Consider the following 24,887-nt stretch of genomic DNA (forward strand, 5'->3'; position numbering starts at 1 on the left):
TTTTTAATATAACAAAATTTGTAATAAAAATATTATTTTTAATATTTAATCGTAATATTAAAAATTAAAGTTAACACATCGATAAAAATATATTTCAATTTGTCTATTTTAAAATAAGTACAGCTATGTATTTAAGTCGCATTTTTATAAAATTATTATCATGAAATATGTTATAACTTAATTATTTAAATGAGTCAAACTTAATATAAGTATATATATAATTATAATTTTATTAATTATATTTCTTTAAATTTATTATTATTATTATTATTATTATTATTATTTGTATTATTTATCTAATTATTATTATTTAAAATATGCTATTTATATAGTAATTTTTTAAACTTTTAACCTTAATATATTTTTATGCAGGTAAAATATATTTATTATTATTTTATTTTCATTTTTTGTATAAAAATATTTATTAAATATTAAATTAATAAAAAAACTAATAAGTTAAATTTATTTTAAAAATATTAATCAAGTTAAGTTCAAAAGTCTTTTAAATAAATAAATTAAATTTCAAAAAGTCTCTTACTTTAAAAAAAGTAAGAGACTTTAAGATGCAGACTAAAAAAGTTCAAGTCTAATTCAGATAAGTAAAAATAGTATTAAAAATGAATAAATTTTAATTTTTTTAAATGTTTTTTAGATTTAACCTAGTTTAGATTAGATCAAGATAAAAAGACTCAATCTTAATTTGAACTCAAAATGTAAAACTTAAGTCTTACATTTTATCAAGTTGGAGTTCAACATATTCATCTTGTCAATTCTAGTTTCAAAAGAAAAAAGAGGAGAGTATTTTTTTTTAAATTAATATAATTGTATAATATTTATAATAACAAATAATTCATATGATATATTTTTAATCTTAAAATTTATAAAATTAAAGTACATTTATTAAAAATAAAAAATATTATCCTATTTTTTTCTTTTTTCTAAAACTCCCTTAACAAAATTATTATAAGTATATATATTTTAAATTATTAACTTCAATCTTTAAAATTTACTTTAAAAATCTATTGGCTTTAAACATGATAAAAAAAAACTCAATCATTACATTAAAGTAATCAATGTGTGATAAATACTTTTTAAATAAAATTTTACTATTTTTAATTTTTTTAAATGCTAAATATTGAAATTAATTATTTTTATTTTATTTTTCATTAATTGAGCATTTAAAAAGTTGGGTGAAAATGGTGTTTGTGGAATGCGTGCAACAGCACATATTGTGGGACCAAACCCTTTTTTACATGGGTAGCTGTAATACAATTTTCTATGGCTATAAATCTTGATGTGTACCCAGGTTCATCCACTCACATTGAACTATACCTCCTACACTTCCTTAGCTCTAGTTGAATTACTGCAATTTTTGGCTACAATGGCTTCACCTTCTTTGCACATAGCAATGTTTCCATGGTTTGCAATGGGACACATTACACCATTTCTCCACCTCTCCAACAAGCTAGCTGAAAGAGGACACAAAATCTCTTTCTTCATACCAAAACACATACAACCCACATTTCACCATCTAAATCACCATCCAAACCTCATCACTTTTGTCCCAATCACTGTTAATCCTCCCAATGATGATGGCCTTTCCCATGTTGTTGAGACCACTTCACAAGTTCCTTCCTCCACAGTCTCACTTTTGATGACTCCAATGGACCTATGTGAGAAGGACATTGAAGTCAAACTCCTTGAGCTAGAACCAAACATTGTTTTCTTTGATCATGCATATTTGTTACCTATACCACGTTTAACTCAATGCTTAGGCATTAAGTCCTTATTGTATTTTGTTATAAGCCCTTCATCATTGGCTTATGAGTTGTCCCCTTCAAAGATAACTAAAGGGTATAACATAACTGAACATGATCATATTATGCTTCATGCCCATGAAGCAAAAGTCCATGCTGGATTTGGAAAACTTAAGTATGGTAATGGCATTGTTTGCACTGAACGTTGGACTAACAGTGTAACTCAATCTTATGCTATAGGACAAAAAGGTTGTGGACTGATTGATGGAGGAGCTTATGTTGATTACTATAGGAGGCCTTTGTTGCTTGCAGGGAGTGTTACACCAAAGACAATTGCATCTAATTTGGATGAAAATTGGGCACAATGGCTTGGAAGTTTTGAAGCTGGTTCAGTGGTTTATTGTGCATTTGGTAGTGAGTGTGCATTAGAACCATGTCAATTTCAGGAATTGTTGTTAGGTCTTGAGCTATCAGGTATGCCATTTTTGGCAGCACTTAAACCCCCTAGAGGTTTTGAGTGTGTTGAATCAGCTTTTCCACAAGGGTTTAAAGAAAGAGTTCAAGGAAGAGGGGTTGTGTATGGTGGATGGATTCCACATCCCTTTATTTTGGAGCACCCATCTGTGGGGTGCTTCATTACACATTGTGGGACAGGGTCTTTGTCAGGGGCTCTAATGAACAAGTGTCAATTGGTATTGTTACCAAATCATGGTGAAGTGGTGATTAATGCAAGGGTGATAGGGAACAGCTTGAAGGTTGGTGTGGAAGTGGAGAAATTAAATGCCATCTTCAAGATGGTTTGTTTACCAAAGAGAGTCTTTGCTAAAATGTGAAACCACATCATGCAATGATATTAATCAAGAAAAACCAAGAGTGATACTATATTAAATCCTTGTGCAAAAGGATATATAATTGTGGGTTGATTTCTTTTCAGATGCTGTTGTGAATTGTTAGAGAAATCAATAAAAACCATGCATGAAAGTTTTAGATTGTTGCTTTTCCATTGTTACGAACACTGACACATTTATTTAACACTTATTTTCTTCAACGCACTTTTTATGGGATATTATCACTGAATAAATATCCATAACCTATAAACAAGTAACTTCGATTCTATTTATACTTATCACGTAATATATTTGAATTAATTACTAAAACTGTCATTTGATTAATAACTGCTATTACATTTTTTTTTGTCTATTTGATTTCAGTTTAATGATTACCATATTATTATGTATATCTGTCTTAAGGGCTAGGATCAAATGGAAAAACTCACCTAGTCAAGAAAATACATTCTCCAACACAATCTTAATTATTAGTTAAAATTTATAAAACATTATAAAATTAAAAGAAAAAAAATTAAATTAAAGATGAAAATGAGTGAAATTCACATAATTCTTATAATTTTAATAAATTTTAACGAATAACTAAGGTCTATTTGGATGTAAGGTGAAATATCTCAAAAATAAAAAAAAGGAAAAAAGAAAATAAGAAATGAAGAAATGATAAAAAAATCTTTTCATTTATTTTGATGAGTTAAATAAAGTGTAAAAGAAATACTTGAATTTAATTAAAAATATTCATTAAAAAAAATTAAAATTGAGTTAAAAAATTGTATTTTTTAAATATTATTCTTAATATTTTTATATTATTTAAATTTTTTTTTTAAAAATAACCCCTCCCGATTCCCCTCCCTCATCATTATTCATTTCCCTTATTTTTGAAGGAAATTTTTTTGTGGGACCTGTAGATCATCAAACTAAGTGTAGTTTTTATCTTTTACTCTATGTCTCTCCCTCCCTTCTATTTTTCTAGCATTCAAACACACCGTATAAATTCTTATAAATCATATAAGAGAAATAAGTAAAATTGTGGTAAAAAGTGTTATTAATATTTTTATTTTATAAATTATATGACCTTCCAAAAGCGTATAGTTCACTAATTCTTGGATATAAATTCTCTATTCCATTTTAATTTTTTTATTTACTTTCTTTTTTTTCCTTTTTTTTTTATTTTTATCTTCTCTTTTACATGAGTACATAGTATAAGAACACTTTCTGGGATCTCAAATTACCTACCAAACTTAAAAAATAAATTTCATTATAATGTTATGAGTATCCAAAACGGTAATGAATATAGAGCGTTAAAAGGGTAACACCAAAAAAAATTTGAAAATAAAAAAAATAAAAATGTTAAAATTGGATGAGTAACTACACAAGAAAGATAATATATGAAATGATTATATAAAACTGATGTTAGTGTGACATGCATCTATTAAATAGAAATGATAAAAAATAAGTTAAGATAATTTACTTATGTACCAAAAAGTTATTAAAGACATTGATGAAGAGACTAGATTGCATAATTTTTAGTTCTATTGTACTTTTGTAACAAGGGTAAAAGAAAACTATTTTTTTTAAAACATAAATTATTAACACAGTTCAAAAATTTGATTTTTCACTTAAGTTGAATAATTTAACAATATTATATGATCATATTCAAGAAGATAAGACTATTGTTTTTGTTGTATATGAATATAAGAATAAATCTTTCTCTTTGCTTTGGTTCGGATATTTATGTTAGTCATGCATTTAAACAGAAGTGAGGAAATTTTGCTTATATGGAAAAATATATAAACGAATATAGCTGAATATAGGTACACAGTTTTTTGAATGTGTTTGACAATTAACTTCAAGAACTCTTTGTTTTTTAATAGCAAGTAATGGACCAGTTTAAGTTTGGTTGTGGTTAAGATCAAATTTTTAATTCAATATAAACCTATCCCGTGAACATCTACAGAGTGGATTCACATGACACGCCTAAAAGTAAGTGAAACTAATACAAAACAATATTCCCTTAACACCACTCAAAACTCCACTATAAATTGTAGATTAGACCTAGCTGCATAGTAACTTGGCTGATGAGATAGTACAGTCATGGCACATACTTGTAGCAATTTTTTGGTGAAATGGCTAGTAACAGCATTGCTCATTGCCTTGTTGAGTGGTGCCAAAGGTGCTGCTATATGTAATATAGAGTCAACTAAGTTAAGCTTATGTTATGCAGCAGTTACTGGGAAATACCCTCCAAAACCCACTGAAAAGTGCTGTGCAGTTATTAGACATGCCAATTTGCCTTGCCTTTGCAGATACAAGTCTGTCTTACCTGCTGTTGGAATCAATCCCACAAATGCTTTGGCCTTGCCCAGTAGATGTGGTCTGAAGAAAACACCACCTGAATGTAGAGGTAATCATCTTAGGCCTCAATAAAACTTTAACATAAACACAACTTACTTGGACTCATTTTTTGACTAGAAAATGTTTCTTGACTCAATATTCTTTATTTTGCAGTGACTTGAAGCAATTCTTGAGGATCACAGCAATTAAATGCATCCCCTTAGTCTTTAGTTTCCTTTCATGCGCTGTATTAATATTGGAGAAGCTTTTAAATTGATATTCTATGACCCTCAAATAAATGAGTAGTTTAATTTCAATCTATGTCTTTCCCTCACGTCTTCGAGATGTATCATGTATCAGTTTCCTATTATGTAGATTCAAAAGAGTATTTGATGTACTACTTTTCTTGGATATCAAGTCAAGAGTCAAGTATCATTCCCCTGTCACTTAATCTTCAATTGTCTAATGAAGTTCTTATTTCTTGTTTTCTGATTTCAATGCACTAAGCAACAAATGGATTAGGACAGAAGCATTTAAAAACTCATTTTTAAGGCAATATGAATTTTATGATATGTAATGTAAAGCAGCCCCCAGTAGCATCTATCCACAATTCAAGCTGACAATCCAAAATAAGACATTATGCATACACCCAATTGCTCATGAAATTAACTCAATAAAACAACTAATAATATCATGCATTTACTAAAAATTCTGTTGTTGCTAACTTGCCACGACATTCATGTCTATAGGAAAGAAAATATACACTTTTTTAAAGCATCAAGTTCTCACTCTCCCGTGAGATATTCCAAAAACAGCTGCTCCCTGATTCATAACAATATTCCTCACTTGAGCATCCAAAACAGTAGAATTGAATCCTGATTGCACTTACTCATCTTCAAAATTGGACTCAAATGGATCATCATTTGTGTTCCAACATTAAAGTGCATCATTGAGATATCTGCGCTTCTCTATATTGCTAGCACTGTGGCTGGTTTTCACGAGGTCCCCCAAATATAGGTCTCATGTAAGCATCATCAAATTTCCTCCAATAGTAATGTATGGTGTAAACAGGACTTTCTATTAACATGGACAAACTTTCCTTTGCACGGCTTATGTTGGTTGCTGCTGACTCCTCAAAGGATATCAAAGGTAGATTTAGATCCTCAACAGGACCTGATTCTTCATGGCTGGTGTTTTTCCTTGTGGCGTTGTAAGGAAGCAGATATCTAATGAGTGGTTTTGTGAGAAAACCAAACACCTGAAATGATGTTGGTGTTAAATAAATTATTTAAATGTTATATCAAATTATAAGAATGACTCAAAAGCTGGATGTAGAAGCTGCAAGAAATGGTTTCACTTTGCTTGAAGACAACACAAGGAAATTAATCTTTTATAGTTACCATGAGCAGTTGTAAGTGGTTATTTGTTATTTTAAAGAGAAAAGTGTCAACTCACCAGTGTGGTGAAAAGGACAACAATAATGGTATTGGTAATCATTGTTGCATTAACTGGATCAGAAGTAACACCAGAATATGTGAACTGCATAAGTAGGAAGAGAAGAATTGAATGTATCTCATTCTTAAGGCAACCCAATACTGTTGTTTGTTGCATAATGTGGGAAGAATTTATATACGTAATCCAATGAATGGTAAATTATGAAGGGTTGCTATGGTATTGGTAACATCCAACAACAGATATTGATTGAGGAACTGTAGTCTATTGATTAACACTCATATTTAATGAAATTCCTTTCTAATTATAATGTCTAGAAATTCAAATTTCATAATATACCTGTTTGAAAGCCAGAGCAATTGAGACTGCTCCCCTCATTAGCCCAGCCCACCAAATGACTATCTGGATGGTTCACCAAACATAAGAAAGAGTATTTTCTCAATTAACTGTAACATTTAACAATATGAGAATGACATATAAAACATGTTTAGTAACCTGATGTTTGAATGTGATACTTGATGCTTGGTCAGAACGCCTGTTCATATAATTGGCAAGAGCAGAGAGAGGAAAAACAAATGCAGCCCGCCCAAGCAATATCAGTAAGATTAAGCAACCATAAATTCCTGTCAAATTTCCATAGCTGCAGTGAAGAAGTTGACAAGAGAGTTTTCATCAGAAGAAATAAAGGCTGTTGTACCAAGGTGATATGTTGCAGTAAATCTCAAATAATTCTTCACAAGATTCCTGAAACACAAATCTTGCAAAATATCAAGTACTTAAGATCTTGTGTGTCATCTAAAAAAAATTTCAAGCAGCAGATAATAAGGTAGCTAAGATGTAGTTTTGTGCACTAATTCAATTATTAGTGATTATTTCATTATTACAAGCAGATCAGAATTAGACTTTATAGTATAATGTTTTGTTGATCATAGTCCCGTAAGTTGCGTCATAATCTGATAAATACTTTTGACATAGTTGAAATTGATATTGAAGTAACATTGACTTATCTATGTTAGTAGTGGCATTATGCAATCAGTAAACTTGTACACATCAGATGCCAGCACATACATCGGACTACAAATAACATGACATCGTTTGTGTATTACATCAGTTCCTAATAGAATCTTAAAAAAAAATGTAATTGGTTAGAGTTGTAAAAAGGATTAGGACCTTAATTGGGTCATCTTCCACTTTTCAATGTCAAGAGCATCCATGCCCACATAAAGAAATATGAAGGTTTCAGCAATGAATGACATTGTTGCAAACACATGCCTGGAGAAGAGAAACCAATTCAGAAACCTCAGACCTTTAAATCTCGAAATTATGAAAATCTTCAATGGATTAATCAATACCTGGTTGTGATCCTTGAAGTTTCAGTCACATTATGCCATGCATAATGTGACATTAGTATTCCACAAAAGAAAACAGTGAGGATTCCACTTAGATTGAGTAGCTGCATAAGAATTTAAAGTTAAGAAGATAGATGGCAGAAAAAGGTAGATACTTATTGTTCATCTTCAGATAAAATTAGATTTTCATTAACATTTTGGTTAAAACTTCATCTTATTGTGTAGTTTTACACTTAAGTGCCTCCATGCAAACTGAGAGGCAACCCGTCCCCAGCTGCCACCCCTCCCCTCCCCTCTCCTCTCAAAGAATTGAAAAAACAAAAAGGAAAAATAAAAATAAAAATGAAAGGGAAAGTATAAGAAACCTCAATAAACCCCCAAGCTCCATAAGCTAAGCTACCTACAGATTGACTGAACCCAAACCCATTTAGTGAGCCTTGAACGTTGCAACTAATGCCAAATCAATAGCATACAAATTGTATGAGCTTTTAATACCTCTGACAACATGTAGGATAGGTATGCCATTAAGATCATCAGTGCAATTTCACGAACACTTGAATGTCTGCAAGCATAAGCAGAGGCAAATTTATTAATCTGCTGAAAAGTTTACCTCCTTAACTGCAGAATCTGAAATGCAACTATTGAACTTTGATATTCCCATTTCAAGCCATTCTAAAAATACCATTTGGGATAATTTTTAGAGAACAATACATACTTTCCAAAGCTTAAAGCTCTCAAGATATAAGCTGTGAGAAGTCCAGCCTGCATAGCATTTAGTTGAAGAAATGACGTGAGAACAAATAAGAATGAGGGTTCCTCTAGTCCTTTCCACTAATAACAAGTTATTTCTAAATAAACATTCATTTTCAATCCTCCTTTTTCTCTTACTTGATTCTAATATCTTTGTAGTTCCTACTAATCCTGATGGGAGACTTTGGACTACGGATGCTTCTGTAGCATTTTCTTGCAAATCACTTTTCCAGTTTCATACTTTCTTCCAACCTTCACAATTTCCTTCTCAACAACCCAATCATAAATCCAATGATCTTTCTCAATTCACACGAATTCTGTTTGAACAATTGCACTTAAATAAACACAATTTACTTGTCACAGACTTGTAGGCCTGACATGTGCATCACGTGCAATTCATGCTAAGAAACAGCTTACAACTCCATTTCGTAGTTTTTCAAGAGCACTAGGTGTGTCCTACCATGGAGCAGTTTTGATTGGTTGGCATCAGTTATTTTGTACAATCAAGAAGGCCAAGAATTATTTGGCAGGGTGAAATTTTTGCAACTTCGGTGCATTTGATTGGAAAAGAACAAACATCTTTAAGGCTTGTCCTTAAATTCACACTGAGATGATAGGATTTTGTTCCTAGATTTTCTATGGTTTTCTACCCTTGGATGCTTCTACAGGGTATGCCACATATTTGGTATGATAAAAGAGAGATTGGGTAGCCTTATTGCAATTTTAAATTCTTCTTGTTTTTCTCTACTTGGTTTTGGCCTTGTTTTAGAGGAAACCTTATCCCAGACCCTCATTGTACTTTCCTTCTCTTTTATGCAATGAAATTTCTTCTTCTATAAAAAAGAAACAAATAGTACAACTTCCAAAATTGATAGCATTCCACATAATAAATATAATTCTAAAATAAAAATCAAGTTCAAAATGCAAACAATGTTTTGAATCAAATGTGAGTTCCCAGGGACAAACTTCAAGTGCAACAAGATGAAACTTAGTAAACTTCACTTGGTGAATGCTCTTCCACATAAAAAGTAGATTATATAGCTAGACATGTGAAAGAAAAATCACCAATCAACTAGAGATTTTATGAAAGCCTAACAACCAAAGTTATTTCATTTGGATACAATTTTTACTAATGAAACTCACTAGAATCCCAAGACCAGTGCTTGATGAAAATAGATACAAGAAATCTCCAATAACGCGGAACATCCTGCCATTAAATCGTGAAACATCAAGCTTTTGCACTGCATTGAAGAGAACAACTGATGTTGCATCATTTACCACTCCTTCTCCAAAGACTAGGCTGTATAGTAAAGGGGTTTCATCTTGGTGGAGAACCTACAACAGATTCCATATGCAGTGTTGACAATATATGAGCACATTGAAATAGTTAAATGAAAGAAAACCATTTCAAAATCTTACTAACCTGCAGGGTACAAACTGTGTCCGTTGATGAGAAAATTGTTCCCATAGCTGAATCATATTAAGATGAGCTAATTATCATCAAAATATGATATATCTATACATATGGATCCATTATAAATATAGTCTCTATTTCTGTGTAGTATTGAGAATGATCTCACCAAGATAATCTCGCACTGTCAGGCCTAGCAAGTTTAACTTGGGGAACAGCCACCAGCTGCCTAGGTGAACCAAATGCAAAGACTTAATGAAGAATTATTTGAGGTAAATTTTCCATAGTGATAGTGCTATAAATTAAAAAGAAAAGAAAAACTAAGAGATTATATCATTACCGCACGTAATAAGAGAAGATGAAATAAAAACTCCAATCACTCCAAAAAGCATGATGGTTAAAAAGTTATGGAAGAACTGTTTCTTCTTCACCTGAAATCTGTTAGGAGGGATAACACACGAGTCAAGACATTAAAATTTTTTGGAACCACAAGAGCTAATTCAAGTCTAATAGAAGAAAGAACTTTTACCCTGCATTGAATATAATGGGAGGAAGGAGATATATGAAGAATAGTTCTTCATTAAATGTAAGGATGTGAGAACTCTTCCCTTTGGTGATGAATAACAGTATCATTCCAGCAATGCATCCCTACCAAGGAGAATGTTAGGCACAAGGACTCAATGATAAGTTGTATTCAACGCTAATTTCTTTTTAGAATCCTACAAAAATTATCCACAAAAATATAGCAACGAAGGGTTGTTTGGAAAGAACCACCTTATTAATGAAGGGGAGAAAAAGAACTCTTTCTAGTTATTTAGAACTATTTCTGGAAAGCCAGAAAGCACATGGAACTCAAAAGTGCTTATATTCTTCATGCTATTGCAACTATGTAAAGAAGGTAATCCAACATTAATTTATGATGAAGAAGATATATTTCATTAACAACTGTTACTTCAGCATCATATATACTATTGATTAATTTCCCAATAGACTCTATAACATTGACCTTTTAGATGGATGACAATGTATTGTGTTTACATTGTGTTTGACCGCAAGTTACCTCTCACCCCCAGTCACAAAGATGCATAATCTAAAATAAAGTAAACCACAGTGCTACACAAAAGCAGTTCCATTCTTGTGCAGACCCCATGCTTCCTTCTTTTCTTAGTGCTTTTTCATAAATTTATTTGTTTTCTTAGTTCCTCTATTTTCTTCACCCTTAATGTACATACTTGTTAAGGAGTTTACTCACAAGGCCTCTCAATCCTCACTCTTCCAAGTATTCGTTTTGCTACGAAATTAATATTGTAGTATTTATCAATGAGATCACAATCCCATAAGCAAAGTTTTCAACCATTCTTGTTATTGCTAGCAAACAACAAATGGGGCATGCATAACACAAACAAGAGTGATACATGGTCTAATATGGGTTTGAATAATGAAGGGAAAATATAAACATTGTGACTCAAGTAGAAAGTAGAAGAATGTAGCTCACAACTACAATGGCAACAATGGACTCATTAACCCATCTATTTTCTTCAAGTAAGTGACCAATGACCAAGCAGAGGCAGAGAACAGCCACAAAGAGTGATATAGGCACCACTTGTGCATGATCATGAGCCAAATTCCTCACTAAGTCAGGCATCAAATTTAGTGGCACCATTGTCATATATTGTTCTCCAATTAATCAAGTTCTAACAATTGAGCTCACACCACCCATCTCTCTAGTTTATATCAGCTACAAAAATAACTTTGTTGATGAAAATCAAACGAAAGAAAATCAAGAATATGCCACGGATTCAGAGCATGTACGTAGCGGTGATAGCAAGGGGTGACACGTAGTACAGACTGCATGAAGAGGTAACGTGTCACTCTCAAAATGAAGATAAGATCCAAGTCTGACGCTACTAATGTTTGACAAATAATTTATGTTTTGTCACATTCTGTAAGTTACTCAAATTATTATCTTATATATAAGATCGTATAAGAGACATTAAATATAAATATAGTTGTATAAAAATATCTTACATACTAAAAGATTATATTTATCACTTTCATGTTTGTGTAAATGTTAAAAAATTGAGATTGTAAACCTTGATTGAGTTTTGTTTACTTAATTATAGGATTGAGTTGTTTTATAGTACCTAAACTCCATTTATTTTCTCAAGAAAGAGAAAAACAAATCTCATCTCACCTATCCGATGGAGATGATAAGTACTTAAGCAGACTTTTATTTATCTTCTTGCATGATGATAAGCATAGGGTGATATTTTGTATTTTGTAGACAACATATTTGTTTTTTCTTCCTCCTGTTTATTTATTTATTTTTTATATTTAGATTAAGCATTTTAAAATTAAATTTAATTAAAATATATTAACAATATATATAGATTTTATATATTTTTAATTATAAAATATTATATTAATGGTATCTATTAATTTTTATAATAATTAATTTATAAGTTATATTAATTATACATTTTATAATTAGTTAATATGTAAAAATTTTATCTCACAGTAAATTAAAAATAAAATTCTTAAAATTTTAAGAGTAATTTCTTTAAAAAAGTATTTTTTATTGATGCATACCACAACATAGTCATAGAAGTTAGGAGGTTTGGTACACATCAAATTTTTGTAATCTTTTATAGATAATGTCACGAAAATCAATTAAAATAATAATGCTCTCATTTAATATATATATATATATATATATATATATATATAATTAAGAAGTTAAAGTTAAAAAGTTGTGCATATATTATTTATTTGTAATCAATTTATCTTTTATTTATGATTTAAATTTTTATTTTTGATATCTGAATTTTAATTGTTTGAGTTTAACGTAATAAACTATAAAGTTTATTTAATTTAAATAAAGAGGAAAAGAAAAAAAAATCTTAATTGATTATATTAATAGAGTTAAAATAATTAATATAGTAAGAAAGTCATATATATACCAAATCCATTTATTTATAAGAAATCTATCTATTATTTTTTATATGATTTAAATTTTTATTATTAATGTTTGAAATTTCATTATTTGTGTTTAAAATAATAAAATATATAAGAAAAATTGTTTGAATTAAAAAAATTGATCTCTTAATTTTTTTTCAAAAACCTACTAATATATATTGTATATATTTAATGGACTTTTTTTTTTACTTTTATTTGAGGGCTTCAATTTTGTATTTAGTGAATTTTTAAGTGTAAATAAGTGAAATTAAATTAAATATTTGAAACTTAAATTTGGATAAAAAATATGATTTTAATGTTGATTATTTGTTTGAAAAAATTGACTTTTTAAAGAGAATAGGAAGTCATTTTCCATTTATAATTTGATCAATTTTTTGGTTATTAAATATATTTTTTAACTTTATCATTTAAGTAATTAATAAGATTTAAAATTAAATTAATTGAATGCATAATAAAATTAAAATATCATTATGACAAATACTTCTTAAGAATTTTTCGAGTCATCTATTCCATAATTATTAAAATAAAGTTACCAAAAAATAAATATTTTTTTTTTGATATAGTAGTACTATTCAATTACTTTTAAATTATTTTTGAACCATACTGTATGAGGTGAGGCTTTATTCTAATACCAATTGTAATGTCTAATAATTTATTTGAAATTGATGACTGATCCCATAAATTTTTTTTAAGAAATAAGTTATCAAAAAGTAAATATATTTTGTTGATATATATAATATTAATAATTTTTTTAAAGTAATCTTTAATTCGATAGTCCCATATTTTTTTATCCTTCTGGTTTCAATGTATATTTGATTTATTCATGTATTTTTTTTTTCTAAAAACTTGTTGAGTCAGTTGTTTATGCCTCATTACACACTCTGCTCTCATCATCGTTGGAAATGTCACATACAACTAAAAATTGTTTTCATTAATATATGGAATGTCATAATGTAATATTAGATTAATATAATATTATTAGTATTTGAACTTTAATTATTTTTAAATATAAACTAAACTTTTTAAATAAATTATAAGTTATTGAATTCAGTTTAATATTTGAACTTTACAAAGTGAAAGTTGGAGTTTAAAATTAAATATTCCTTAAATAAAAAAAATACACAAAATTCTTTTTACATCTCTTTTGGGTCACTTTGAAGACTTTTAGTTTATAATATTTTTAAATATTTTAAAAAATAAAATAAATATCTTGCATTGTAATATGACTTGGTCAATTCTCACATGTAAATGCAATATTATTATTCATAAGAAATTGACCAAGTGAAACAGACGTGAGAGCATTGTCTACCAACACATCAACCATCTTGCATATTTGTTTTAATTATTGGTGTGAGTTTTTTTAATTATTTGCATCTTTTTTGTTATATGATTTGTTAAAATTCTCATTGAGTCTCAAATAATGTAAACAGTCGAGGTGCTTGAAGAATATATACAGTTCAACACTGTCACAAGTTCTATGGTATGCATATATCTCAAAAGCATTTCACAGTCAAGTATTTAATTTTTTTTATTTATCAAATTTTTAACAATTTATTTCAAAATAGTATAACATAATAGCCGACTTTCAAATTTAAAAAGAAAAATATCTAACACATACATGCAAACCATGTATACAGAAAGAGATTGTTACAAATGGACTTCATCCCTTCATTGAAACTTTCTGCAGAACATAAATTTAATGCCAACATGAAGTAATCCCACAATCAATATTTTTAATATTAAATCATGTACATATTGTAATATTTGAGACTTTTAAAGAAGTTAATAAAATTAACGACTACCAGATCATAGTTGGAGACACAACAAACTATACGGCGACATTATGGCATAAAATTAATCAACAAGATATATAGTTGTTGACCTTATACAATGTACTAAAAATTACTATATCACAAGCGCATTAATATTTGATCTCTTACTATTTCTTTTAATATACAGTTTGAAAACTATCCAATAAAACAAAATAAAGTAAATTTTGTGAGTAGATGAAAGGAATAAGTAAAGAGCAATCAAAGATTAATGGGTGATTGACTTAATTGGTGTGTGCTTGATTTCTTTTAAGTAATGTTTTAGGTTTCAGTTTTTTTGTGCAGAAAATATTTCTCTAAGAGAACTAGCATTTGGATATTTCCATGTTAAAAAAATTAATTTCAGGAAAAAATATTTTTTGCTTATTTTTATCAAATTTTTGAAATAATTTCTGAAAGAACCATCTCAAGAAAGGAAAATATGTATAAAACCAAAATGAGCATTTGTAAAAATTTCTGACATCTGCTTGATTTAGTGCAAAAGAGGACATGCAGCAGTGAATATTAAATGCAGAGACATTAATGCTGAAATGTTAGCTAGGAGCAGTTACAGTACAGAGCTACAAGACGACTTTACAGACACTTTTTCTTTCTTATCTTCGTCTCTTTCTCACCATTGCATGTTTTCTACCCATCGTCTCTCTGCCTTTATCCTTTATCCTTTATTTTTCCTCACTTCAATCATTGGTGATGAAAGCTTATTGTAAGTTATATTTCTAGTGTAACGTTGAAGTCATTTGCATGAAAAATTCAAAAACCGCGTGATCATATAATATAATTATAATGTATTAAATGTCATCACATATATATACACGGCAAATAGCTATAGTATATGGTTGACCGTGCCTTCCAAGTAATTAGAAGACCAAAAAGCCAAGGTTGAGTCAAGGGTGTTGTCCTGTGCTTACGAATATTCCTCTAGACGAACAATTCAAGTTCATCATAGCCATGTTCTATTAGTCAGACATTTATTTTAGTTATCTTTCTTAGAACTGCATAATTCGCATACAAGGATTTTCTTGGTAAAATTTGAAACCTATGTGGCACTTCATGTCTCTCTCTCGAGTACTTGTTATACTAAGTCTTCAGTTCTCATTGCTAGCACTGGTTTCTTCTTCTGGCTGGAAAACATTGCAAGGTGTGTTTCTAATTCTGCTTCTATATTTAGTCTTCTAATGTTTCCCATGGTCCTTATTTATCTTGTTAATACCTATTTTCACATGAATGCTGAGATTCATGCTTTCAAGGAAGTTGGGTATTTGATGTTTTTTCTTGTTTTTGAATCTTGTTTTAGCTGGCTAATTATTATGTCAACTTTTCAATTTAGATTATTTGATATATAGAGTCATCAATTTTCTATGTTGACAAGATTTATAATAAGTAAGCCATATTATTATATTGGATCAATTGATATAACAAAGAATTTAAGGAAGTTTCATATTTTTTTAATTATGTCCATGCTCAAACACATCTTGAAAAATGATAGCTTTATTGTGATTGATATGGCCTTCAAATAAGTAGTAGTAGGAACTAACAATGTTAACTGCACAATGGGTTTTCATCTCTTGAAAGTAGTAAAATTTTGTTGTAAGATGTGTATTCTTTATAAGCAAATGCTAGAACTTTTGTTACTCTTCTTGAATTACTGGGGAATCAAGATATAAGGACCATGGAGTGTCATAATGATTCACATGCTAGTTTGGTATGCTACGCAGGGTCTCCACCACTGGTCATAGCACGTGGTGGGTTTTCAGGGATATTTCCAGATTCAAGTTCACCTTCCTATAGTTTGGCTCTAGACACTAGTGGTCCAAATGTTACTCTATGGTGTGATGTGCAATTGACAAAGGATGGAATTGGGATTTGTTTTCCACATCTTAAATTGGACAATGCCACTGACATTTCCATGGCTTATCCTGGCAAAGCAAAGGATTACTCGGTTAATGGGGTCCAAAGCAGGGGATGGTTTTCTGTGGATTACAACTTTGATCAACTAGCAAATGTCTCCCGTGAGTTCAATCTATCTTGAGACCTGAGCATTTTGTTTCAATTACCAGCGAAAATATTTTGTCTGGATCATGCTTAAATCTTTTTTATCAAATAAATAAGAGATAAGAAGACGGGGCAAGTGATGACATTGATCTTCTTAAGAATGGAACAAAGAGTAAAACATCAATTTAGTCCCTGAATTGGTACATTTTTTACCAAGCCTAATGGCAGTCGTATGATTCATGTAGCTGATCCCATCTAGCGGGAAAAGGCTTTGTTATTATTGTTTTTGTAGTCCTTGAATTGGACCACAGGTCAATTTGGTCCTTGACATCAAGAAAAAGAAAATTTAGTCCTTAACTTTGGCAACTATAAGTTAATTTAGTAACATTGGCATTATGAAAAAGCAATTAGTCCTTATTATGGTAATTATTAGTCAATTTGATTCCTAATGTTAGAGACCAAATTGATTGATGGTAGTCAAATTCAAAGACTAATTGACTGATTATTTGGAAATGTAAGGGACCACATTCACTAGTGGTACAAATTTTAGATATCACATCGGTTTTGCTTTTCTGTAATGTGAAGCACCAAACTGACTGGTGGAGCTAATTATAGGGACTAATTGATGTCTTGTTCATGGAAACGTGTTCTACTGTCCTTTCCCCTTCTTGAATTATTTTATGCTTGTAATCAGTGATAGTTATCTTGTTATTGGAGCAGTTGTTCAAGGAGTGTACTCTCGGACTAATAGGTTTGATGGCAATAAACTCGGCATTCTCAGTGTTGAGGAAGTAGCTAAATTAATGAAATCACCATCTACAGGCCTGTGGTTAAATGTTCAGGTAATTGGAAGAGTATTTGCTTCTTGTCCTTGTACTGGAATGCATTTCAAGGCAGTTCCTGAATTTATTCATTTAAAGTTTGACTTTAATCTCTATTGTGGACTCAACATGCTTTTACATTTTAAAATACAATGCAGCATGATTCATTCTTCAAGCAACAGAATTTGAGTGTAGAAAAATTTCTACTCTCTCTCTCAGCTAAAAGTGTGTCTGTCAGTTACATCTCATCACCTGATGTGGATTTCTTAAAGAGAGTAAGATCAAGCTTTAGTCCTGGAAAAACTAGCCTAATCTTCACGATTCTAGAGCAGTCTAAGATTGAATCTGCTACCAAAAAGACTTATGGTGACCTCTTGAAAAATCTAGCGTTAATCATAACATTTGCTTCAGGAATTCTTGTTCCCAAGGGCTATATATGGCCTGTAGACTCAGGACTTTATCTACAACCACATACCTCTCTTGTCTCAGATGCTCATAAAGAAGGTCTTCAAGTTTTTGTATCAGACCTTTTTAATGATGTTCCATTCAGCTACAATTTCAGTTTTGATCCTCTACCTGAGTGTCTATCTTTCATTGATGGGGGTGATTTCTCTGTTGATGGTGTGCTGTCTGATTTTCCAGTGACTCCATCTGCAGCCATAAGTAAGTTTTGTTTCTCCTATGTAGAATTATAAAAATTATACACCCACATACTCATGCTACGCCTTTTTAATGAGTCTTGATTTTTCTTCAACGCCTTACCAAGTACAATCAATTAAGATATATGGTTTCTAACCTGTGCACATAATAAGAAATCAATAAATATTAATTTTTTTATTGAAAATTACTATATTTCATAGTTTTATTTCTAGAATTTTGTATTTTTTTAATAAAAACTTACTATATATAGGCTCTTGTTATGTACAATGCTGAACAAGTTAGAAAAATTGTATAAGATATATAATGTATTCCTTAAATTTAAATGGAGAATTTTTTTCATTACATCTATGCAAGTATGGAAAACCAATACAAGCCAAAGATGAAAATATGTAATCTATTGAGACTGAGCTGTATCTAACTTTCTTTCTACCTTGTGAATCAGGACATGATAGTTAAAGCGTTATGTTTCTCTAATATTATCATAAATTTTACGTATCTAATTGCAATCAGCATCCCATTCAAATTCTAAAATCTCATTTCTTACTGCAGATTGCTATTCTGGCCTAGCGAAAAATGCCAAAAAACAAGGTATAATTTATTACTGCTCTCTATTGATGCATTACATTTCTTTGCTGTTGACAAGTAATAATTCTTGAGGGAGCATTATACTTAAATCATCTTTATTGATCTGTGCCTTCATTTTCATAATTTTCATGATCAAGTGAACACTTTGGTTATCACAAAATATGGAGCAAGTGGAGACTACCCTGCTTGTACTGACCTTGCATATACTCAAGCTAAATCAGATGGAGCAGACGTACTTGATTGCCCTGTTCAAATGTCAAAGGATGGAGTACCCTTTTGCTTAAGTTTTATAGATCTTTTAGAGAGCACAACAGTTGCTAATGAAACAAAATTCAAAAACCGTGCTACATCTGTTCCAGAGATTAAATACCGCCGTGGCATATATACATTCAGCTTGACATGGGATGAGATAAAGACATTGACGCGTAAGTTAAATGATGTCCTTGAATGCTGATTATCTAGGTGTGATATTATTTAGCCATTCTCCTTTCTTGTTTTCTTTCCTTGTGAGGTATCAGTGGGAACTTGGAATTGTTTAAAATTGTTCAAATAATTTATTACTTACATTTTTCACTTGCTAAAATTCCCATATATAATTTTATTGGAGTTACACAAAATAATGTAGCAATGGGTGTATCAAATAAAGAATTACAAGAGGGAAAAAGAAATCTCTTTGCTTGACATTGTAGAATGAGATATTCTTCTAATGAAGTCAATTACGGGCTGATAGTTTACAGAAAGTGTTCTATTTCCATTTTCTGTTTTCACTAATAATTAGAAAACTAACACCTTGTTTTTAAAAGTTTGTACAGAAAATAGTGAAAACAGAAAATGCAAATAAAAAATGTTTTTTGAAACCAAACAACCCCATAGATCCTTTTTGTTGCTTCTAATAGTTCTCTAAAGTATTATAAAGCTTGAATCCTTGGAAGAACAATACTGATAGAATTGACAAAACTAAAATATTTGTTGCTTTTGGCCTGCTCTTTTAAATGCTAAACTAGTTTCGGTTTGGAACTTTGTTAGCCTATTCAATCTAAGTTTGTGGAAATTTAGAGCAAAGGAAGAGGAAAAATAAAAAAGAATGCACCTTATTCTCAACAAATTATGCACCCCTCAATGCTGTTATTCTTTTTTTTTCATTGCAGCCTCAATATTGAACCCTTATGAGAAATACACATTGGTCCGGAATCCAAAATTCAAAAATCAAGGGAAACTTTTAACCTTGTCTGATTTTTTGACCTTGACTGAAGGCTCTCGCATCTTGATCAGCATAGAGGTGAGTTCTTCCATTTCTACCTTATTTGTTCAGGATCCATTCATGTGTTACCTATAGATTTTTTGAAGTTATTACTACGACATTTTTCAAGTATTATTTAAATGATCGTATGATAAATATTTTGTTAGAGAAAGAAAAGTAGCTTGATACAAGACTATAAAGGATAATGTTAAAGACTTAAGTGTTATAAAGTAAAAATGAAACCAATTTACCCTTGTGTATGGTACTTGTTCTTTAGTTGCTACAAATATCTCTAATTCTTGCAACATGACTGAGGGATTGATACTTAAGACAAAGTTGCATTTCATTATTACGAATAATTGGTTTAGTTCATGCATAAGCAATAAAATGAATAGTTTCCACCTTGATTAACTCCTTAATGCTTTGTTAATTCCATTTTCATTTTTTTTGGTTATCAGAATGCTGCCTACCTTGCAGAGAAGCAAGGATTAAGTGTGACAAATGCAGTCCTTGATGCTTTACACAAAGCAAAACCAAGATCACATAGAGTTATGATTCAGTCAACTCATAGCTCTGTGCTGAAAATATTCAAGGATAAATCCAAATATGAAGGGGTTTACAAGGTTGATGAGAATATTGGTGATGCTGCTGGCTCAGCTATTGAGGACATCAAAACATTTGCTGATTCTGTGGTAATAGGAAAAGCATCTGTTTTTCCTGAAACTTCAGCCTTTCTAGTTAACTCTACAAACACTTTGGCAAGGCTACAATCATTTAACCTCTCAGTTTATGTGGAGACTTTCAGCAATGAATTTGTATCTCAAGCATGGGATTACTACTCAGATGCATCTGTTGAGATAAATTCATTTGTCATTGGAGCTAAGATTCAAGGAATTATTACTGACTTTCCTAAGACAGCTGATAGATATAGGAGTAAGTGGAACCTTCTATATTAAACTTACTTCTTGAAAATTTGACATCACTTAGAGTAGGTTTGTATTTAAAAAAAAAACAGTTTTTTATTTTTAAAAGTAAAAAAATAAAATTTATATGCTAATAAGTTTTATTTTTATTTTTTCCTTAAAAATGTTTTTTTAAAATTGTTTTAAAATAGTTTTTTTTAAAATTAAAAATCAAAACATAAACAAACAGACTCTTTGAACATGTTTGATTTCATTTTTAAAAATAATTTAGTTTTTAAAATAAAATGTATTACAAATTTATACTATATTTTATTTTTAGTTTGTTTTTCATTTTTATGATTTATCATAAAACTATCGCCTTATTTTGATTTTATTTTATGTTTTTAAAGTTTTGAACAATATATAGTAAAAACAAAGTGATGATTTTACGATTATTTATAAAATAAGAAATAAAAACAAAAAATACTTTTTCAAATCACACAAACCCTTGTTTTCCACGGCGATGATGAAAAGATGATACTAGTTTTAATTGTAGTGTCTTTTTGTTAAACGCAGTTATTATGGTTTTTTAGAAAAATGTTAGGGCTGAGTTTAAAGAACTTATAATAGTATAATTTTATAAAATAAAAATATTTATTATACTTTTGTAACTTTAATGTAATAAATATATTCATTTCTAGTAAGAGGAATGTTAGTAATACATTTTTGCTAAATATTCTTAATTATATTAGTTAAAATTTATTAAACAAACTAATAAAAAATATTAAATTAAAAGTTAAAAAAGTGAAATCTTCACAATACTTAAATTTTTTAACACACATTTTTTTTTTTTTATATTCTTCTGCCGAATAAAAGCTTATGACATTTATATGTTTAAACTTAGTTTTAAGAATTGAGGATATATAACAATTTTTTTAATAATGTGCCTAAAAAAAAGAGAAGAATTAAGTAACGAATTAATAACTTGTATGAATATCTATTATTACCCTCATTGCTGACTAGAGTTTTGTTCTACATGTTGCAGGGAACTTGTGTTTAAAGCATGGCAAGAAAGAGCCTTATATGAGTCCCACTAAACCTGGAGAACTTCTAAAACAAATTTCTAAGTTATACCTTCCACCACCTTCCCCTCCACTTCCAGTCTTGAATGATATTAATGTGACAGAAGCACCTTTGCCTGGTGTTTCTGGAAAAGTTCCATCTCCCAGGGCACCACCTTCAGCCTCCATCACAGCATAAAGTTGAATATTATATATTTTTATGTGATAGTAAACTAAGCTATCCATGCATGCTATTAGTTGCTATCAGAAGTATTTTTTTATTAAATTGAGTATTATAGTTATTATGATAGCTCCTAATGTAAAATTTTATGGTAACAAAAAACAATGTAAGATGTGATGACCCATGTAGTGTTCTTTCATTATCAGTTACGTTCATTTGAACTGTAGAGATATTTATATCAAGTTGCAAAGAGAAAAAATAAGAATGCTTTACATTTGATCTGGAAGCAAATCTCAACTAGTAACATACAAGAGATTTTGTTTTGAAACAATATTTTTATATTAGGTTAAAGATAAAAAGTTATTTAATTTTATTTAATTTTATGCTGATATTTATATAGACAGGCCCAGCACATATGTTTTTTAAGCAAATTCTATGCCATTCTTCTTTGTTGATGTGATGATTAATTAGAACATGTATGTTCTTACATGTGATGCATAATTTTAATTTAACTTTTTTATGTGAAAGTTTTAATTTAGTCTCTAATTGTGCAAGACTTTTTGAAATAGTCTTAACATTTTTTAAAAAATAATTGTTGAAAATTTTCTTGATATGGAAGGTCATTAATAAGGCGACGAAATTTTTAATAGTTTTATTAATTTTATTCTTTAGATTGATTTTGAACAGTTAAAAATAATATTTATTATATTCTAACTATAAAAAAATGATTTTTTTAAATAAAATTTTTATTTTTAATTATTTAATTTCAATCCATAAAATTGACATTTTCCTACAAGCTATTTATTACTTTTATACTACAAGCCAATCAGCAAGTACCAATATCGTAATTACATTTATGAACTTCAACTTCTTTCTCCAATTACTTTTTAAAAAAAAAAATTTCTTTATGATATTTTTTAACAATATCATATTAGCATCAATCAATTAATGTACAATTAAAACCATAGTTAATAAAAGGTGATCGAGATTCGTTATTCCAAAATACCAAAGTGTAACCATTATTTATCATGCAAATTCTTGATGGATATTTTGTTGGTTAATTTTTTAAAAACAATAATATTTTAAATAATTCTTAATTAATTTTTAGACATGATTAATATTTTAAGACTATCCTTTGTAATTAATTGGTAGATCCTAGAACCTCTTATCCCATCTTGACCTTTCACTATCCAATTATTAAAGGCTGCAAACTGTCACTTTAAGCATTCAAAACCTATATATATAAATGTCACTTGCAATGTACTTGCTCAACACATTTTTATTAATGCTCCTTGATTCTTTCCAGCAAATTAAGCATTTGTTAGAAGACTCTACCAAGCAAGAAATATAAACAAGTGGGAAAGACACTTGTCACAAGGCAAATAGATTTGAGTGTCTCATTCACCCTCCAACTTCTTTTTCTTGAATTCTATTCCAAAATACAACATTTTATGAAATTCCCACCCTGAAATAGTTACTCATTAGGCAATTAGAGGTGTTTCATTATTTCAATCTATATCCAAATTTGAATTCAATTGATCACAAGTGGAAACTATATTGATAGTTATTGTACTCTTTAAATCTTCAACGTTCATTTTGGTTCTTAAATTAAAGTTGAGGCCAACATCAACTCTTTTCAAATGGGGATTTACTATATGGTAAGCTTTAATTCAAGCTAATTATAGACATTAGTTCCACTTTGGAGCGAGGCAATGCATATAGAAAACATAAAGCTGTTTGTGAAAATAGGGAAGTAATTGACCATCAATAGTACATGAAAGATGTGAAATGAAAAATTTTTAAAACAATTTAAGGATGGATTTCTAATAGACATTTCGTTGATATTATTCTTCAAATAAAAATTATGTAAACTAGTTTAGTTGGCAATGAAATTTATAAGAGAAGTTTCAATATAGCTTAGCTTTAGAGATTACTTGATTAATAAGGCTTTTATTACCAACGCCTACCCATATAAATAAATAATAAAAAAGGACAAAATTACACATAACTAAATATTTAAAAATATAAAATGAATTTTTTTATATTAATTTTCTTTCAAAGAGCACACAAATGAATTACATCTCACTATTTGAACATTCTGCTTCACAGCATTTGTAGGGGTCCATTGGATCATTCTTTTACAATTTATTACCATGGTATTGTAAAATCATATTAATCCTATTTCGATTTAACAAATTAGTAATCTAATGAATATATTGCAAAGAAGTAACATAATTCCTAAAGTCTTACTTACTATCATTAATTAAATATAATGCACTTAGTGGAACAATAAGTTTTTAGCATGGACCCTTATCTGATGCTGACCAAATATGGACTCTTTTTTGAAGAAATATGATATTTCTTGCTCAGGACTGGTCCAAGGGGAAAGCTGTTTTTTTTAAGCCTCAATTATGTATAAATTATAAATTTTAATACTTACATCATTTATTTTATAAAATTAAAGTTTATCTTATATTAAATTTTATATAATTTAGATATTTATCAGTATATTATCTAAAATTTAATATTTTTATATTTTAAAAACATATTACTTATTAATATAAAGTGAATAAATGAAATTAATTCCTTTTATAAATTAAAATTAACTTATATTTTTTTAATTTTATAAAAAATTCTTTTATGGTAGGTATATTAATTAAAATTTATTATTTTTTTATATTTTAAAACTAAAGATTAGATCAACTCAGTTTATAAATAAAATACATCAATCTTTAAAATTATATA

At 29.3% G+C, this 24,887-nt stretch overlaps 3 protein-coding genes and 1 pseudogene across 3 annotated transcripts; 3 read left to right on the forward strand and 1 right to left on the reverse strand.

Annotated features, from left to right (window-relative positions):
* Positions 1-1,381: 1,381 nt before the first annotated feature.
* On the forward strand, positions 1,382-2,583 carry LOC113854238 (annotated as a pseudogene).
* Positions 2,584-4,693: 2,110 nt separating this feature from the next.
* LOC113854360 (putative lipid-transfer protein DIR1) lies at positions 4,694-5,115 on the forward strand. The gene is made up of 2 exons (XM_027485311.1): positions 4,694-5,003; positions 5,108-5,115. Exons 1-2 carry the CDS (start codon positions 4,694-4,696, stop codon positions 5,113-5,115), a joined length of 318 nt encoding a protein of 105 aa, XP_027341112.1.
* A 794-nt stretch (positions 5,116-5,909) lies between these two features.
* LOC113854363 (sodium/hydrogen exchanger 4) lies at positions 5,910-11,558 on the reverse strand. Its single transcript, XM_027485316.1, has 14 exons — positions 11,391-11,558; positions 10,425-10,543; positions 10,236-10,333; positions 10,065-10,124; positions 9,908-9,954; positions 9,628-9,819; positions 8,450-8,496; positions 8,230-8,296; positions 7,738-7,838; positions 7,556-7,657; positions 6,881-7,025; positions 6,725-6,787; positions 6,389-6,472; positions 5,910-6,191 (listed from the first exon to the last, which is right to left on the reverse strand). The coding sequence occupies exons 1-14, from the start codon at positions 11,556-11,558 to the stop codon at positions 5,910-5,912; spliced, it is 1,575 nt and encodes a 524-aa protein (XP_027341117.1).
* A 4,180-nt stretch (positions 11,559-15,738) lies between these two features.
* Positions 15,739-22,343, forward strand: LOC113856318 (glycerophosphodiester phosphodiesterase GDPDL3-like). The gene is made up of 9 exons (XM_027488093.1): positions 15,739-15,838; positions 16,416-16,709; positions 17,413-17,534; positions 17,672-18,176; positions 18,723-18,761; positions 18,896-19,183; positions 19,907-20,037; positions 20,457-20,931; positions 21,946-22,343. The coding sequence occupies exons 1-9, from the start codon at positions 15,739-15,741 to the stop codon at positions 22,158-22,160; spliced, it is 2,169 nt and encodes a 722-aa protein (XP_027343894.1). The 3' UTR covers positions 22,161-22,343.
* The last annotated feature ends 2,544 nt before the right edge of the window (positions 22,344-24,887 follow it).

This window comes from Abrus precatorius, unplaced genomic scaffold, assembly GCF_003935025.1.
Source record: "Abrus precatorius isolate BTA unplaced genomic scaffold, Abrus_2018 Scaffold11, whole genome shotgun sequence".
Lineage (NCBI taxonomy): Eukaryota > Viridiplantae > Streptophyta > Magnoliopsida > Fabales > Fabaceae > Abrus > Abrus precatorius.

What these genes read in the sequence shown, in the direction of transcription:
- LOC113856318 (XM_027488093.1), top strand. Translation starts at nt 15,739, where the DNA reads ATGTGGCACTTCATGTCTCTCTCTCGAGTACTTGTTATACTAAGTCTT. An exon ending in GCATCTTGATCAGCATAGAG is followed by an intron (nt 20,038 to 20,456) that starts GTGAGTTCTTCC and finishes TTTGGTTATCAG; the next exon opens with AATGCTGCCTACCTTGCAGA. An exon ending in GACAGCTGATAGATATAGGA is followed by an intron (nt 20,932 to 21,945) that starts GTAAGTGGAACC and finishes TACATGTTGCAG; the next exon opens with GGAACTTGTGTTTAAAGCAT.
- LOC113854363 (XM_027485316.1), bottom strand. Translation starts at nt 11,558, where the DNA reads ATGGTGCCACTAAATTTGATGCCTGACTTAGTGAGGAATTTGGCTCAT. An exon ending in ACTTCAAGGATCACAACCAG is followed by an intron (nt 7,658 to 7,737) that starts GTATTGATTAAT and finishes TCTCTTCTCCAG; the next exon opens with GCATGTGTTTGCAACAATGT. An exon ending in TGGAAGATGACCCAATTAAG is followed by an intron (nt 7,026 to 7,555) that starts GTCCTAATCCTT and finishes TCTTCACTGCAG; the next exon opens with CTATGGAAATTTGACAGGAA.
- LOC113854360 (XM_027485311.1), top strand. Translation starts at nt 4,694, where the DNA reads ATGGCACATACTTGTAGCAATTTTTTGGTGAAATGGCTAGTAACAGCA.